This window comes from Phocoena sinus, chromosome 13, assembly GCF_008692025.1.
Source record: "Phocoena sinus isolate mPhoSin1 chromosome 13, mPhoSin1.pri, whole genome shotgun sequence".
Classification (NCBI taxonomy): domain Eukaryota; kingdom Metazoa; phylum Chordata; class Mammalia; order Artiodactyla; family Phocoenidae; genus Phocoena; species Phocoena sinus.
The window spans coordinates 80,970,582-80,984,711 of record NC_045775.1 but is presented as its reverse complement, the minus strand read 5'-3'; the positions used below and the strand labels follow the sequence as shown (position 1 = coordinate 80,984,711).

Sequence of the window (14,130 nt, the reverse complement as noted above, 5' to 3'; positions counted from 1 at the left end):
GATAGACACAAAACCGCACAAAGAAGGTAGAGGAATGGCCACACCCTGGAGGGGAAGGGTGAGGGCAGTCAGATCAGGGCTGTCGAGTCAGAGAGCAGGTGGGGGTGTGAACCCAGCCAGGCTCCGATGTGACTTTGCTCAGTGTCACAGTGTTCTGAAACTGTGGGATTCTCTGGCTGTCATTACATGGAGGGCAGTGTAAGAACAAAGCACAATCATCCCCTCCTTCATTTATTCTGTACACCTTGCCTACTACTTGCTGGTCCCCTGCTGTGTCCTGGGAACAATCAAAAGATGAACGAACCTACGCAGTCCTCGTTCACCTGAAGTTAGGGCGGAGACAGGGTATTAATCAAATAACCACACGAATTAGCACACTGGTCACAGGGCCAGCTGAAACTCGGGCACCTCGTGACTGCAGTAAGTTCCTGACTGTGGTCTAGGGTTCTAATCAACAAAGGAAATGACACAGAGGAGGCCTGACTTGTTTTTCACGAACCAAAAGTGACTTCTGGTGATCTCTTTTCCAGGTGTCCCCAGTTTGGGATTTTGCGAGAGCCTACACTCCAACTTGGCAGCACGTGTACCCTGGGAACCTCTTTCATTAGAACCTGGAGGCCCACGCGTCCTTATCCTTCGGGTACCCTGGGTCTCGCAGACGACTCCAGGGGTCCCCACGCACTTGCGTGGGGGTCCAGATGGGAAGGCGAGCAGCACACAGCTTGGGACTCACTCAGGAGCCAAGGCCGGTCACGCTGCCCCCCAACCCCGCCCACACAGGCAGCCCCGCCTGTCCACAGTCAAGGCCGCGTGGCCACGCAGCGTGCGGCGCGGCAGCACGCCAGGGGCGGGGCTTCGGGCCCAGCACGCATCCCAATTGGCTCTCAGAGCTGCCTTTCAGACAGCGCTCAGAGGCCTTCCGCTAGCGCTTTTCGGCGGCTGCTTTGGCGGGAGTCGGCGGCTGGTGTGAGGTGAGACCTGCTGGGCTCGCTCCGGGACTGTGCCGTCTCGCACAAGGCCCAGGGCCACCCAGGGGCCTTCCCGCTTCGGGCGCCGACTCGGAGGGCCTTTCTGGGGCTTGGCAAGGGTTGGAGGGAGCGCCGGCCCTGTAGGCCTCGCTGCGCAGGTGAGCCCCACTGTGGGGTCCGTGGCCTGAGGGGCAGCCCCTCAGAGAGCCCTGCTGTGCGTGGTCCTTGGCCTCTCGTCACCCTGGACCCAGGGCCCGTGCGGCAGACGCCCTTTCTTCCGTCTCGGGGCAGTTCGGGGCAGCTCTTCTCGCCGTAGGTCTGTGAGGGCCCCGAGTTCTGAGTTCCCCCTCCCCCCGGGTGCGGGCCGAGGGGTGAAGAGGTCATGTTCAAGCCATGGTTCTTTGTAGGGAACAGACGTCCCAGACAGGGGAAGGGGTTTGGATGTGATTCTTTTTTTTTTTTTTTGCGGTACGCGGGCCTCTCACCGCTGTGGCCTCTCCCGTTGTGGAGCACAGGCTCCGGACGCGCAGGCTCAGCGGCCACGGCTCACGGGCCCAACCGCTCCGCGGCATGTGGGATCCTCCCAGACCGGGGCACGAACCTGCGCCCCCTGCATCTGCAGGCTGACTCTCCACCACTGCGCCACCAGGGAAGCCCTGGATGTGATTCTTTGGTCAAGCTCAGATGCGCACAGGGGCCGGGCGTCAGGTGTGATTGACGCGGCGGCACACGGGAGGGCAAGTGCTGCGGGGCCAAAGGGACATGGGGACAGTGACGCTGGGCTCCGGCCAGCGGAGGCCCTGTGGGGTGCACGCCAGAGACGTCAGGTCGCAGGGGTATTTTAACAACAGCCGCTGGAGACCCGGTTTGGTTTATTTTTTATTTTTAAATGTTGAGGTTAATTTATCGCATTTTAGAATATTGCAGGGCCAAAGAAAATACATCTGTGAATTGCATTTGGCCCTCAGGCAGCCAGTTTGCCGCCTCTGCTGTAGATGTCCTGCGGGGAGGGGCGTCCAGGCAAGAGCTACAGACTGATAGAGAGATCCCCATTTGGGGGGGGTGGGGCTTGGGTGCTAGAAAGATCTATCCCAGAACTGACCTCTGGATTATGTGAGCTGAGTAGTTGACTTGGTTGGCGACTGCGAGTTACCCCTTGCCTTGTCTTTTAGGGTTAGCACGGATCTAGTGGGGTTAGGTTTGAGAGTAGGGGTGTTCTGAGGCTGGGGAGCAGACATCCTCCTTGCAAAGCAGGCAGGACTCCTCAGATTGCAGCTTAGGCTTGGGGACTCCCTGTGCCAAGTGTCTGTGACTGGGGCTGTGAGAACATTTTCAAAGGAGGAAGTGCATTTGGGAGGAGGCTACCAGAGCCGTGCACTGGGGAATTTGTGATCCTGGTACTGCTTTGGCCTCATGGTTCTAAACTGCTGACTGGGGAGAGGAGGAGAGACCCAGAGGAACTCTGGGAGAGGGAGTTACAGTCAGTCATCTAGAATTTCCTGGGTCCCTCCTCTGGGCAGGGCAAGCTGCTGGGCATACAGAGATGGTCAGTTGCAGCTCTTGCCCTCAGGATACTTTCAGATGATGTGGGGACATGAAGTCTCAGCCCTGGAGGAGGCTTCTTGCCTGGCAAGCTTGGGCTGGGGGAACCAAGGAAGAGAGGAAAAACCTAGAAGGTGATGCAGAGGCATCACGGACTTAGAGCCGTGGGCACAATTTGGGGAAGTGGTAGGGAAGGGAGAAGGCACTCCTAAGGTAGGTATGTGCGCTGTAGTGGGGTTAGGGATAACATAAATAACTGAATCAGCCTACCCATCAGGGACGTGGTGAGAGATCCGGGTAGAAGGGTTTTTAGGGCCCAGTTTCTGGGCTGGGAGGGGTTCAGTGCTGTCTTATAGAAGATAGATGTTATATTGTGGTAGGAAGGAGGAGGCTGAGGAGATACTAAGTGGGGTCTTCTATTCAGAGTGCTATGTAAGAGGACACCAGTTGTGGAAAAGTCTGTCATCTCCAGCCAGAAGGCCATTCCTTGGGAACAGGTCCGTGTGGCATCTCTCTGTGTTCTGACCCCCCACCTGTCCCCCATCTAGTACCCTAGGCCCATTGCTGTAATGATTAAGTGGATAAAGGGCTGTCTTCTGGTGCCGAGGGGAAGGCCATCTGAGCAGGACCTGGTGGTCTCGTGACAATGGTCCTGTTCCTCTTTGGCAGTCTCATGCCTCCTTCCTGCCAGTCCAGCCTTGTTCCTTCCTTGTGCACAGAAAGGGTCTGAGTCTCTAGTACAGGCCCATCTGTGCCGTGAGATGGCAGGGTGGGTGTGGATGGTGAGACAAAACATCTCCTTCATGTTAGCTTGAGGAAGCCCTGATCTGAACACTCTGAGACCTTTTGAGGATAGTTGGCTCTTTGGTGGGACCAGTCGGGTGTTGGGGGGGAAAGCTTTGATCTGAGCCAGCCCCCAGATTCCAGCCCTGGTTCCCACCGCTGCCGGCCTGGGTGTTGTCTGTCTGTCCTGGGGTGGGGGGATGGGGCTCACTCCAGGAGCCCCTGGTTGTGGCCCAGATTCCGGTACCTTCTCCATCCTTCTTCCTCTCCCCAGGTCAGGTTCCTCTGGAGAGAGAGAGAGGCAGAGGCGGCTGGTTCCCAGATATTATAGACCCCGTGGACACCATGTTGGAAGCCAGACTCCAAAGCCAGCAGAGAAGCAGCCAGAATGGTCGGGAGGTAGTGTAGCCTTTCCATTCCCAGGACACCCTCTGCTCTCCCACCTCCCGTCCTGTGCCTCTCACTCCTGGAGCCTCCCTCCCTCTGCCAAGGACTTTGAGTCCTCTCATCTCTCCCTGTGGCCCTTTTCCAGACCAGCCTGTGGTCCTCAGGTTTTGGGATGAAGCTGGAGGCTGTCACCCCTTTCTTGGGGAAATACCGCCCCTTTGTGGGTCGCTGCTGCCAGACCTGCACCCCCAAGAGCTGGGTGAGTGATGGTAGAGCCAGGCCCTACCTTGTGAAGCTTGGTTCTGGGAGCCACGGCTCCCACGGCCTTGGGCAGCAGCTTCCTTTATGTCTCCCAACCTCAGCCCTCCCCCGCACCTGCCTCTGCTGTCTTTCACGGAATGGGCGCACTAGTGTTGGCTGGTTGTTGGTCTGGGGCTGGCTCCTGGCTCCCAGGCCTGGGAGAGTTGGGTGGGGAAGTGTAAACGGGCCTGAGAGGAGGTGTAGAGCACGGCCAGAGGCCTGGGGTCTGACTATGCCTGCATGAGTCCTGCTGTCCAGTTTTGGGGACACTGCCCACGCAGAGTCAGTGAGCACTCAGCACACGCTTGCAGACCTCTGTGTGTCGGTGCCCTGTGCTGGTGCTGATGGGACCCAGGGTTCTGGTGGGGATTTGGGCTATGTGTTCTCTGCTATGGATGAGAGAACTTCTCAGAGACTTCAATACGCTCTTCTCCAAGAGCGTGATTCTACAGAGGATGCAGCCCTTCCATTTTGACCATGGGACCCTCTATCCTAAGTGAGCTTCAGGATCTGGGGTCAAACATCTTTTGGGAACTGCTGTGCTATAATCCTGTCTCCTGGTAAACCCTATAGTCCATCAGGCAAAGACCGCAGAAGACAGAGCAGGGGCTTTCCTTTGCGGGTTTGCAAAGGCCCCCCCAAGGACATGCTGTCCCTGCCCCTCTTGGGCAGGAGTCCCTCTTCCACAGAAGCATAATGGATCTAGGCTTCTGCAATGTGATCCAGGTGAAGGAGGAGAACACCAGGTAGTCAGAGCTGGGGGTGGGGCAGGGTGGTGGGCAGGGCCCTTGGGTGCAGGGCTGCTGGGGCCCTGCTTTGTGGTATCATTTTCTTCCTTCCTCTGCTCCAAACCCACAGGTGGGGACAGGCAGGCCTTGAGCTTTCTTGCAGTTCCTTCTGTGAGCTTTCAGGCCCTGGGCCTGCACCCTGCTCACTGGGGGGAGGGGTAGGAATAGGCCATAGGTGAGCAGGTGCCTCCTCTTCCTGCTCCATGATAAGCCAGGCTCAGGTGTTCCCAGTCCGTGGGGCTAGGGTGACCCCTTCCTGATGGAATGCCCTCTGTGGGCCCTAGTCAGGGGCGGGCCCGCTGAGAGATCTACCCCCTGCTCGGGGGCTGTGCCCAGGTTTCGGGGCTGGCTGGTTCGGAGGCTCTGCTATTTCTTGTGGTCACTGGAGCAGCACATACCCCCCTGCCAGGATGCCCCACAGAAGGTCGTGGAAAGCACTGGGTGAGGAGGCAGGGACTGGGGTCTGGCTGGTACTTCTGGGATCCTTGAAGGGATGACAAAGGCTGTAGGCAGGGCTGATTGAAAGGGCTGGTTTCTAGAGTGTTAGCTTGGTCTGGGGCCCTTCCTTAAAGATGGAGGGTGAAGACTGGAGGCTGTGCCCTGGGGCTTCTGTGGGGCTGAGGGAAGTGAACTTAGGCCTGCTCCAGCCTGACACCACTGCCTCTCACACCACAGGGTTCAGAATGTCATCCCAGGGAGGGCCCCAGGAGGGGCTGGGGAAGGCCAGGTGCCCAGCCACGTGAAGAGAGAGGTACAGCGCATCTTGGGCCACATCCAGGCCCCACCCCGCCCCTTCCTGCTCAGGTAACTCTGTACTGAAGGGTGTTTTGGGCTGGGGCCTCTGCCCTTTAGGAGGGAGCATTGGCTGGGCTTGGGTAAAGACTAGACTCCCCTCCTGGGGAGCTGGGTGTTATATTTACCATTCTGAGTAAGCCCCTGATCTGGACACTGTGAGACCTTTTGAAGACAGCTGCCTTCTCAGTGGGACCAGTTGGATAAGGGGCAGGGGCCTTGATCTGAGCCAGCCCCCAGGTTCCAGCCCACGTTCTCACCACTGCGGCCTGGTGGTGTGTATCTGTCCTGGGGGTTGGGGCCTGGGGGTCACCCCAGGAACCCCTGGTTGAGACCTAGATTCCAGTACCTCCTCTATCCTTCCACCTTTCCCCAGGTCAGGTTCTTGTGGAGAGAGACAGGAGGTGGCTGGTTCCTCCATCTTATAGGCCCTCCTCTTCCCTCCCATATTCATCCTGCTGTCACTACCTGCTCCCTCCTGATCTGTCCTGCACAGGTCTGAGCTCCTCTTAGATGCAGGACACTCTTCTGGGGAAATGGAGGGATGCACAGGTTAGAGTGAGGAGAGATACACACGCCTGCAAGAAGGACAGAACAAGGGCTAGGACTGGAAATACCTGGAGGGGAGGAAGGGACTTGTAAGCCAGGGACAAAAGGGGGAAAGGAGCCAGCCTTGGGGAGGTGAGGATGTGAGGGAACAGTTCTACCAGAGGGAAGAGCATGAGCTGTGGCTGCAGGAAAGGGCCAGGTTTGCTCAAGTAGCTGACGTGGTCGGAAGCTAGCAAGTGACGGGGAGAGTTGTTGGAGACAAAACTGAGAGGTAGAAGGGACAGATATGCAGGGCCATACAAGAAGTTTGGATTTGACTTCCAAGTGCAGTGAAAACCAATGGAAAGGTTATAAGCAGAAAATGACAACAAGATTAATTGAGGTCAAGAGTAGAGAACAGATCATCTGGGGAGGCTGTTTTGTTAGTCCAGGTGAGACGTAATGATGGGGGATGGGCGTGACAGTAGAACTTAGGAAGACGATGGAGAGACCAGTATGAAATTATCAGGACTCACTGATGGATTGGAGGGTTGCAGTGGGAGCAGTGAGGGGGAAAGGGGAAGCTGCAGGAGAGCTGGGTTTCTGGCTGAGCACCTGGTGGTGTGGTTGGAGGAGAGGGGGCAGGCTTGGGGAGGAGCAGGTTTGGCCCACAAAAGGTGTTTTGGACATAAAGAGTTTCTGATACCTGACATGCTGGTGGAGACACTGAGGCAGCTGCTTATATATATGAGTCTGGAGCTCAGAAGAGAGATTGGGGCCAGTAACGTGTATTTGCAGAGCTTTAGCACAGAGGTGATGCTTCAAGCGGGGGGATGCTTGAGTCATTGAGGGAAGGAGGGCACAGGGCTGCACATGTCAGGCTCGGCCGTGTTGAAAGTGCTAAGAGGTCAACTGAGCAAGGACAGGAAGTAGAGGTTGTTGGTGACCTACGACCAGCCCTCCATGTGACAATTCTTCGGCTTTTTCGAGACTTCCAGTCCCTTGACCTGAGCACCTTTACACCAGCCATCAGTCCCCCCTCCTGTCTTTCCTGCCCTCCAGGCCTAGCCTCGATTCCGGGGCTCCTTGTGAGGAAAGTGCTCTTGTGAAGGAGTCACTGGGCACAACCCGGCTGTGTTTGAACCCCGCTGCGTGCCTTCTCTGCACCTGAGCAGCCAGATGTCACTAGAGAAACACACTGGGTGGACCTGTTTCCTGTATCAGTGTGATTCTCAGAGGGGCACACTGCACTCTCCAGGGCTCCAAGCTAGACTGCTCCTGCTCTGACTCACCCACTGTCGACCCACCACCTCGTGCTTCCTGGAGAACCGGAAGCCATCACATGAGGACATGCTGTGTGTCCCGCACATCTCCATGCTGCCTGTGTCTACGCTTCTGTCCTCATTTAAAGCCGGTCCTCACATTGGGCCTCTGGACAGCCGCTCCCCGGAGATTTTGCCCCTTCAGCTAGCTCCTTTCCTTCTTGTATCACTAACTCCTCCCTTTTTAGTTTACTTTTCCCAGCAGTTTGCAGAGACAGGGCCGGGTTATGCCTGGAGAGAGTCTTGGTTCTCTGGTCACCTTTGGGGTAAAAGGAGGCAGGGAGATGCTCGGAGGCTGATACGAGGCAGCTGCGCCATGAGGTCATCTTGGGAGACGGCAGCACCTTGCCGGCGCAGGCTCTGCTGTCAGGCCCCCCTGCTGGTCCCAGCACCCGCACTTAGCTTTCTCTCTTATCCAGCAGCTTCTGTGACCTCTCTGAACCTCACTTTCCTCTTCTGTAAAGTGGGGACAGTAGTAGTGCCCACTGTAGAGGAGTTCTGGCCGGCCCTCTGGGCTGCCGTGGGCTGCCTCGTGGGCCGCGCCCTGCCATGCCTCAGACTGGGCGCTGCTCTCCAGGCTGGTCAGCTGGGCACTGCTCCGGATCCTGAACTGCCTCTTCCTGAACGTACAGCTGCACAAGGGCCAGATGAAGATGGTCCACAAGGCCGCCCAGGCAGTAAGGCCCCCCCTCCATTGGGACGGGGATGGGATGGCGGGGACAGAAGAGCAGAGGCTAGGCCAAGCCCTGAGTCGGGACCAGCCCCATCAGCTGGTGGGAAAAATCCAGTGCTCTTTGACGACCTTCTCTATGTGTCTCACGGTCCTGCTCCCACGAGGCTTCCTCTAACGGCTTTTCATCATGGTCTTAACAACCAGTACGTCAATGCATTACCTTAAAAGCTGTTGACAGAGCTCCTCTGCTTTTGGGAGATGTGCTCAGAGGAAGAACTGCTCAGCTGAACCCTCCCTCCCTCCCTCTGGGGCTGCCCTGGGGCTGTAGGCACTAGGTTTTGGCTCCCTGCATCTTCAGGGTGGGGGGCGGATTGGCACTTCCCTTTGGCTCTCCCTGGAGCAGGGCTCGCCGCTCGTCCTCCTCTCTACCCACAAGTCACTCCTGGATGGGATCCTACTGCCCTTTGTGCTGCTCTCCCAGGGCCTGGGCGTGCTCCGTGTGGCTTGGGATCCCCGCACCTGTTCCCCCATCCTCAGGTAAAAGTCTTGTGCCTTTAGACATACAAGGGAGAGGTCCCCAGGCCGGGACAGGGGTGTGGGGGATGTCAGGCGGTATTCTGGCAGCAGCTCCCCGGAGGCCCTCTTCCTGGCCCCTCTGCTCTCAACTTTGTGCCACCCCAGTTTGTGGGGCTCAGACGGAGGGTCAGCTATGGGCTCTAGGACCATGCCTGGCCTCAGAGTGTTCAGGCAGGACCCAGGCTGGCCCTGTGTGGACCAAGGCTCCCACTAGCCTCCTGCTTGGTCCCATCTCCTGAGCACCTTCCCTCATCTGCCCTGTGCCCCACAGAGCTCTGCTGAAGAAACTTGGGGGACTTTTCCTGCCCCCAGAGGCCAACCTCTCCCTGGACAGCTCTGAGGGGGTCCTTGCAAGGGCTGTAGTCCATGCGGTGAGTGCTATGCCCAGTGGTTGTTTATGGGGCCAGGCCAGGGTATGGGGGCCTGTTGCTGTGCTGGCTTTGACACCTGCCTCCCCCCACCCACTTCCAGGCTGTGGAGCAGCTGCTGGTCAGCGGGCAGCCCCTGCTCATCTTCCTGGAGGAGCCGCCTGGGGCTCAGGGGCCTCGGCTGTCAGCCCTGGGTCAGACGTGGCTGGGACTGGTGGTGCAGGCGGTCCAGGTGGGCATCGTCCCAGATGCTATGCTGGTGCCAGTGGCCATGACCTACGACCTGGTTCCAGATGCACCCCGTGACACATACCACGTGAGAGCCCCCTGCCCTGGGTACCTAAGTGGACGCCATCTCCAGAGAGGAGGCACAATACTGTGTGTGTGGCTGAGTCCCCTCAGGGCTTGGCTAAGCGGGGAGTGCAAAGGAATTTCAGCCCCACGGTCATTCTCCTGTGGCACCTGCTAAGGCTGTTAACAGTCATCCTCTCATTTCATACTCAAAAGACCTTGCTAGGGAGGGATTTCTCCTGTTCCACAGGGGAGAAAATGTGCTTGGAGAGGTCATGGTCATATAGCAGTTTGGGCCCAAGATGAAGTTGAGCAGAAAGCATGCTCCAGGCAAGCCGGCTCCCCCAGCCCCTTTCTCCCTGCAGGCCTCGGCCCCACTGGGGCTGTGGACCGGAGCTCTGGCTGTCCTGTGGAGCCTGCGAGGCTGGGGCTGCAGCCGCCGAGCCTGCGTCCGTGTGCATCTGGCCCAGCCCTTCTCCCTGCATGTATGGACCCCATTGGGCAAGGCTGGGAGTACCTGGGGTCTGTCCTAGGGCTTCTGGCGGCCTGGCCCTCAAGGCCACTTCAGGGGTAGTGTTACCTACTTCAGATGGGCTGTATGCAGGTTTCCTGGTGGGCCAGGGCAGACCACCTAAGAGCCTTGTCCTGGGCAGGAATACACCGTCAACGCCAGAAGCTGCTGGGGCAGCAGGCAGACCCTGGAGCAGCTGCTGCAGCCCATCGTGCTGGGCCAGTGGTAAGGGCAGAGGAAGATGAGGGTCTCAGGGGCAAGGCAGGCCGCTCTTAGGCCCTAGTTCGTGAGCTGGCACCCTCTTCTCCCAGAACCACAAACACATCACCAGCTCCAGCCTTCCCCCACCAAATAACTTGGGTCATCTCAAACCATGCCAGGCACCCCTCCTTGCTTGTAAGTTGAGTGTGGGTTATGGCACACAGGCCTGGAAAGGACTAGGGTTTCCCACCTCTTTCGGGGATGGGAAACACCCTCACGTTTGAGAAAGCTCTGGGCTCCCCCATGATTGTTTTTAGGTTTGGTCCCTTCATCTTGTGATCTGTGTCTCTATCCCAGTACCGTCATCCCTGACACTGAGAAGGTGCAGGAGTGGACCCCAGTAACCAGGCCCCTTCTGGCCCTCAAGGAAGAGGACCAGCTGTTGGTCAGGAGGCTGAGCTGTCACGTCCTGAATGGTGAGGGGAACCTCGGTCTGGCCTTTGAGGGAGGCTCCTGAACTCTGTTCTCAGAGCTGGCCAGTCGTCAGGGCCCTCCTTTCCAGGTGGGTTTCTGCACCTGCCCCCTCTTGCGTGGCCCACTTTGGACATGTGAAGAAGAGTGGGACACCTTCCCCTGCCCCTGAGGAGGGGGTCAGTCAGGGAGGACATGATGGAGCCGCTAAGCGAGGGCACACAGGCGGCCGCCCAGCCCGGCCTCAGGTGCGTCACTTCACTCTCTTGAGGTGACATTAGCTGAACCGAACAATGTATGTAAGGGACGAAACACAGTGCCTGGCACAGAGGGGGCTCTTAACAGCACTGTTATTACCATCTTCTCAAGTGTCCCTTCTGTGGCAGAGACTGTGGGTTGGTGGGTAGTAGACCTGCAAGAAGCAGGGACGGTCCCTGAGCTCCCAGCCTGGCTCTCAACATGTATTTGGTAAATGCCACTTCTCCACTGGGGAGGGTGGCACCCAAGGACCGAGTCTGCTCTCCCCTTCCCAGGGGTGGAGTCGTATGGGGGTGTGTATGTGGCTGCTGCCAGGGAGGTGTGTGCTGGACTGGGAAGGCTTGCCTGGTGACGGAGGGCCCGGGCTGTCGGGCCTCCGCCCCTGAGCGGCATCCCTGCACCCCTGGCCCTAGCCTGCGTGGCGAGCTCGGCGGTGATGAGCACGGCCATCATGGCAACGCTGCTGCTGTTCAAGCACCAGAAGGTAGGGCACGGCGGGGTGGGGGCCTGGGGGAGGAGGCGTGGCCCTGCTGCTGAGCCCCTCGCTGCCCACCCAGGGCGTGTGCCTGTCACAGCTCCTGGGGGAGTTCTCCTGGCTGACAGAGGAGACGCTGCTGCGTGGCTTTGACGTGGGCTTCTCAGGGCAGCTGCAGTGCCTGGTGCAGCACACGCTGAGCCTGCTGCGGCCGCACGTGGCCCTGCTGCGCGTCCAGCAGGGGGACTTGCTGGTGGTTCTGCGGCCCGGCCCAGGCCTCGCGCACCTGGCACGCCTGAGCTCCGAGGTGCTGCCCGCCTTCCTGAGCGAGGCTGTGGGTGGTGAGTCCCTAGGGCCTGGGATGGGTGGGATGTGTGTAGGGGTGAGGGAACTGGCTTCCTTCCTCACGTCCGGCCCCTCCTCCCCCAGCCTGTGCCGTGTGGGGGTTGCTGGTGGGCAGGGTGCTGCCTGAGGGACCCTGGGAGCTGCAGGGCATCGAGCTGCTGAGCCAGAACCAGCTGTACCACCAGATCCTGCTGCTGCTGCACTTGCTGCCGCAGGACCTGCTGCTGCTGCAGGTCAGGCCTCTCCCACCAGCCCGGCTCAGTCCTGGGCCTCCCCTTCTTGGCCGTGGGAGAGGGCCCATGCTTGCCCGAGCCCTGACCCTAAGATGTGCTGCGGCGGTAGGTCTGGTCTCTGTCTCTGGCCAGGCCCCTGCCTGGCTCTCCTGAGGCCACATGGGTGCCTCTTTCTCCCCAGCCCTGCCAGTCTTCCTACTGCTACTGTCAGGAGGTGCTGGACCGCCTCATCCAGTGTGGGCTCCTAGTTGCTGAGGAGGTAGGAAGGGCAGCTGGAGACAAAGTCCCTGCCCAGGGTCTGGCCTCCTTCAGCCTCCCACCGAGTGACGGCGGCCCGGGCTTCTCCTCTGGCTTGTGTGTGTGGGGTGCGTGCGTGCATGCATGTGTGTGTGTGTGTGTGTGTGTGTGTACAGCCCCTGGCCTAGCAGAGAGAAGCCTGGTCCCCGCCTCGCCACTCTCCGCCACGGGACTTGTCAGAGCACATCTGCCCTGGGCCCGTGTGTAGCTACAGTGACAGGACTGGACAAATGCACCTGAGGGTTTCTGCATAAGCCCCGCCCTCCACATTTCTTGTCCACAGGGGCTGTGGCCCTTGAGGGTGGGTGCTCACTTCCTCTCACCCCACAAGTTGGCTCCGCAGCTGTGATGGTCTGGTGTGGCCTGGGGCATCCTCCTGGGCTCCCCAGGTCTGCGTGTGCTGGTTTCACCTCCCTGGCTGGCCCTGTGCCCGGCCTGGGGGCCTCGGGGCTGAACCTTGGCCAGCCTGGCAGGGACCAACGGCTCCCATGGCCCTCAGACCCCAGGCTCCCGGCCAGCCTGCGACACCGGGCGGCGGCGTTTGAGTGCGAAACTGCTGTGGAAACCAAGTGGGGACTTTACCGACAGTGACAGCGACGACTTCGAGGAGGCGGAGGGCCGGTACTTCAGGGTGCGCTGGGAAAAGCAATCAGGTGAGGGGGCCGTAGGGAGGCAGTGGGAGCTGCCCTCACCCTGGCCTGTCCCCCTCCAGCTCAGCCAGCAGTCGCGCTGCCCTGACTTCTTCCTCTTCCTCTGCCGCCTGCTCAGCCCGCTGCTCAAGGCTTTTGCGCAGGCTGCCACCTTCCTCCACCGGGGCCAGCTGCCAGATACTGGTGAGGCCCGCGCGACTGCGGCCGTCCTGAGGAGAGGCTGAGCGCTCAGGGTGGGGGCCCTGCCTGCGTGGGGCCCCAGGCCTCAGACCTCTCTCTCCCACAGAGTCGGGCTACGCGGAGCAGCTGTTGCGGTTCTTAGAGGCCACCGCCCAGGAGGAAGGGTTCTTCGGTGAGTCCCGAGCAGCCAGCCCAGGCCCTGGGAGGCGAGGAAGTTTTGCTGGTGGCTGCCTCCCCCTAGTGGGCAGTGAAAGCCCAACTCCAGGAAGGCCGGCTGAGGGGTACAGAGAAGGCCTTTGGGTCCAGCTTGAGCCCTATCTTTGGTTATCCTGTCCTTAGACAAGAGGAGGGGAGCTGGGCCCCAGGGCTCCCTTCCGTAGCCTTCACTTCTCTTTCCTCCAGAGTGTGTGGACCCAAATCTCGCCATCAGTGCCGTCTGGACCTTCAGAGACCTGGGGGTGAGGGGGCCAGTCTCTCCGCCCTTCTGTCCCCCTGCCTCCCACTCCCATACCCTGAAAGAGCTGCTCAGGGGAGCCCCAGCTGTACCCACCCTGGGATTTCCGCAGCGTCTCCCACGAGTAGGTGTGGTGACAGTAGTTGTTGGAGAAGGTAGGACAGTTTTCCCCTCCCTCTCAGTCTCCCAGACCCCTGGGTCATTCTGCTCCCGGGTGGGGCCCTGGGGGTGTTTTGAGAGGCAGCGTTTGCCCTCAAACACCGAGGCTCACAGGGCCACAGGTCTCACTGCAGTTTTCCAGGGGAGGGGCACAGTGCCCGTGGCGAGCGCTCAGAGCCCTTCTCTGTGGCCCAGGTGCTGCAGCAGATGCCCAGCCCTGCAGGCCCCATGCTCCACCTGTCCCCCACCTTTGCCAGCCGGGACAATCAGGAAAAGTTGGAACGGTTCATCCGGCAGTTCATCTGTGCCTAGAACTAGGAGAAGGGGCCAGCGTTAAAACCTCCCAGCCCCAGAGCACAGCTGTGCCCTGGAGCCAGAAGGCTGGCCTGGGAGGAGCTGCAAACCCTCAGCTGGACTATAACATCTTTGAGGTCTGACTGCCCCTCGCCCTCTCTTGCTTTCTGCATCCTCTGGTGTGATAAACGAGAGGACTGGATGAGTCCTCTTCTCCCAAGCTCAGCAGTGTCTTTCTTTTTGGTGTGACTGTGGGTATTTGCTCTTTCCTTCCCCACTGTGTG

General features: G+C 59.4%; 1 protein-coding gene across 4 annotated transcripts; it reads left to right on the top strand.

The window, feature by feature from the left end:
* Window positions 1–3,631: 3,631 nt before the first annotated feature.
* GPAT2 (glycerol-3-phosphate acyltransferase 2, mitochondrial) lies at window positions 3,632–14,075 on the top strand. Of its 4 annotated transcripts, XM_032652928.1 has the most exons (21): window positions 3,636–3,692; window positions 3,826–3,939; window positions 4,653–4,726; window positions 5,105–5,209; window positions 5,444–5,572; window positions 7,988–8,087; window positions 8,487–8,620; window positions 8,931–9,030; window positions 9,131–9,343; window positions 9,684–9,803; window positions 9,972–10,054; window positions 10,388–10,506; window positions 11,173–11,243; window positions 11,335–11,575; window positions 11,664–11,812; window positions 11,994–12,071; window positions 12,609–12,740; window positions 12,822–12,942; window positions 13,046–13,111; window positions 13,342–13,397; window positions 13,748–13,954. In XM_032652928.1, the coding sequence occupies exons 1-21, from the start codon at window positions 3,639–3,641 to the stop codon at window positions 13,862–13,864; spliced, it is 2,376 nt and encodes a 791-aa protein (XP_032508819.1). In that variant the 5' UTR covers window positions 3,636–3,638; the 3' UTR covers window positions 13,865–13,954. The 4 variants fall into 4 exon arrangements, with proteins under 4 accessions (XP_032508815.1, XP_032508819.1, XP_032508816.1 ...); XM_032652924.1 differs by lacking the exon at window positions 9,131–9,343 and having other exon boundaries at window positions 3,632–3,692; window positions 13,748–14,075; XM_032652925.1 differs by lacking the exon at window positions 13,748–13,954 and having other exon boundaries at window positions 3,639–3,692; window positions 11,317–11,575; window positions 12,609–12,730; window positions 13,046–13,474.
* Window positions 14,076–14,130: the final 55 nt, after the last annotated feature.

Bases quoted from the DNA above. Each gene is read 5' to 3' on its own strand.
- GPAT2 (XM_032652928.1), top strand. From the start codon at position 3,639: ATGTTGGAAGCCAGACTCCAAAGCCAGCAGAGAAGCAGCCAGAATGGT. The intron at 4,727-5,104 runs GTAGTCAGAGCT...GGCTGTGCCCAG, and splicing joins GTGAAGGAGGAGAACACCAG to GTTTCGGGGCTGGCTGGTTC. The intron at 11,813-11,993 runs GTCAGGCCTCTC...CTTTCTCCCCAG, and splicing joins AGGACCTGCTGCTGCTGCAG to CCCTGCCAGTCTTCCTACTG.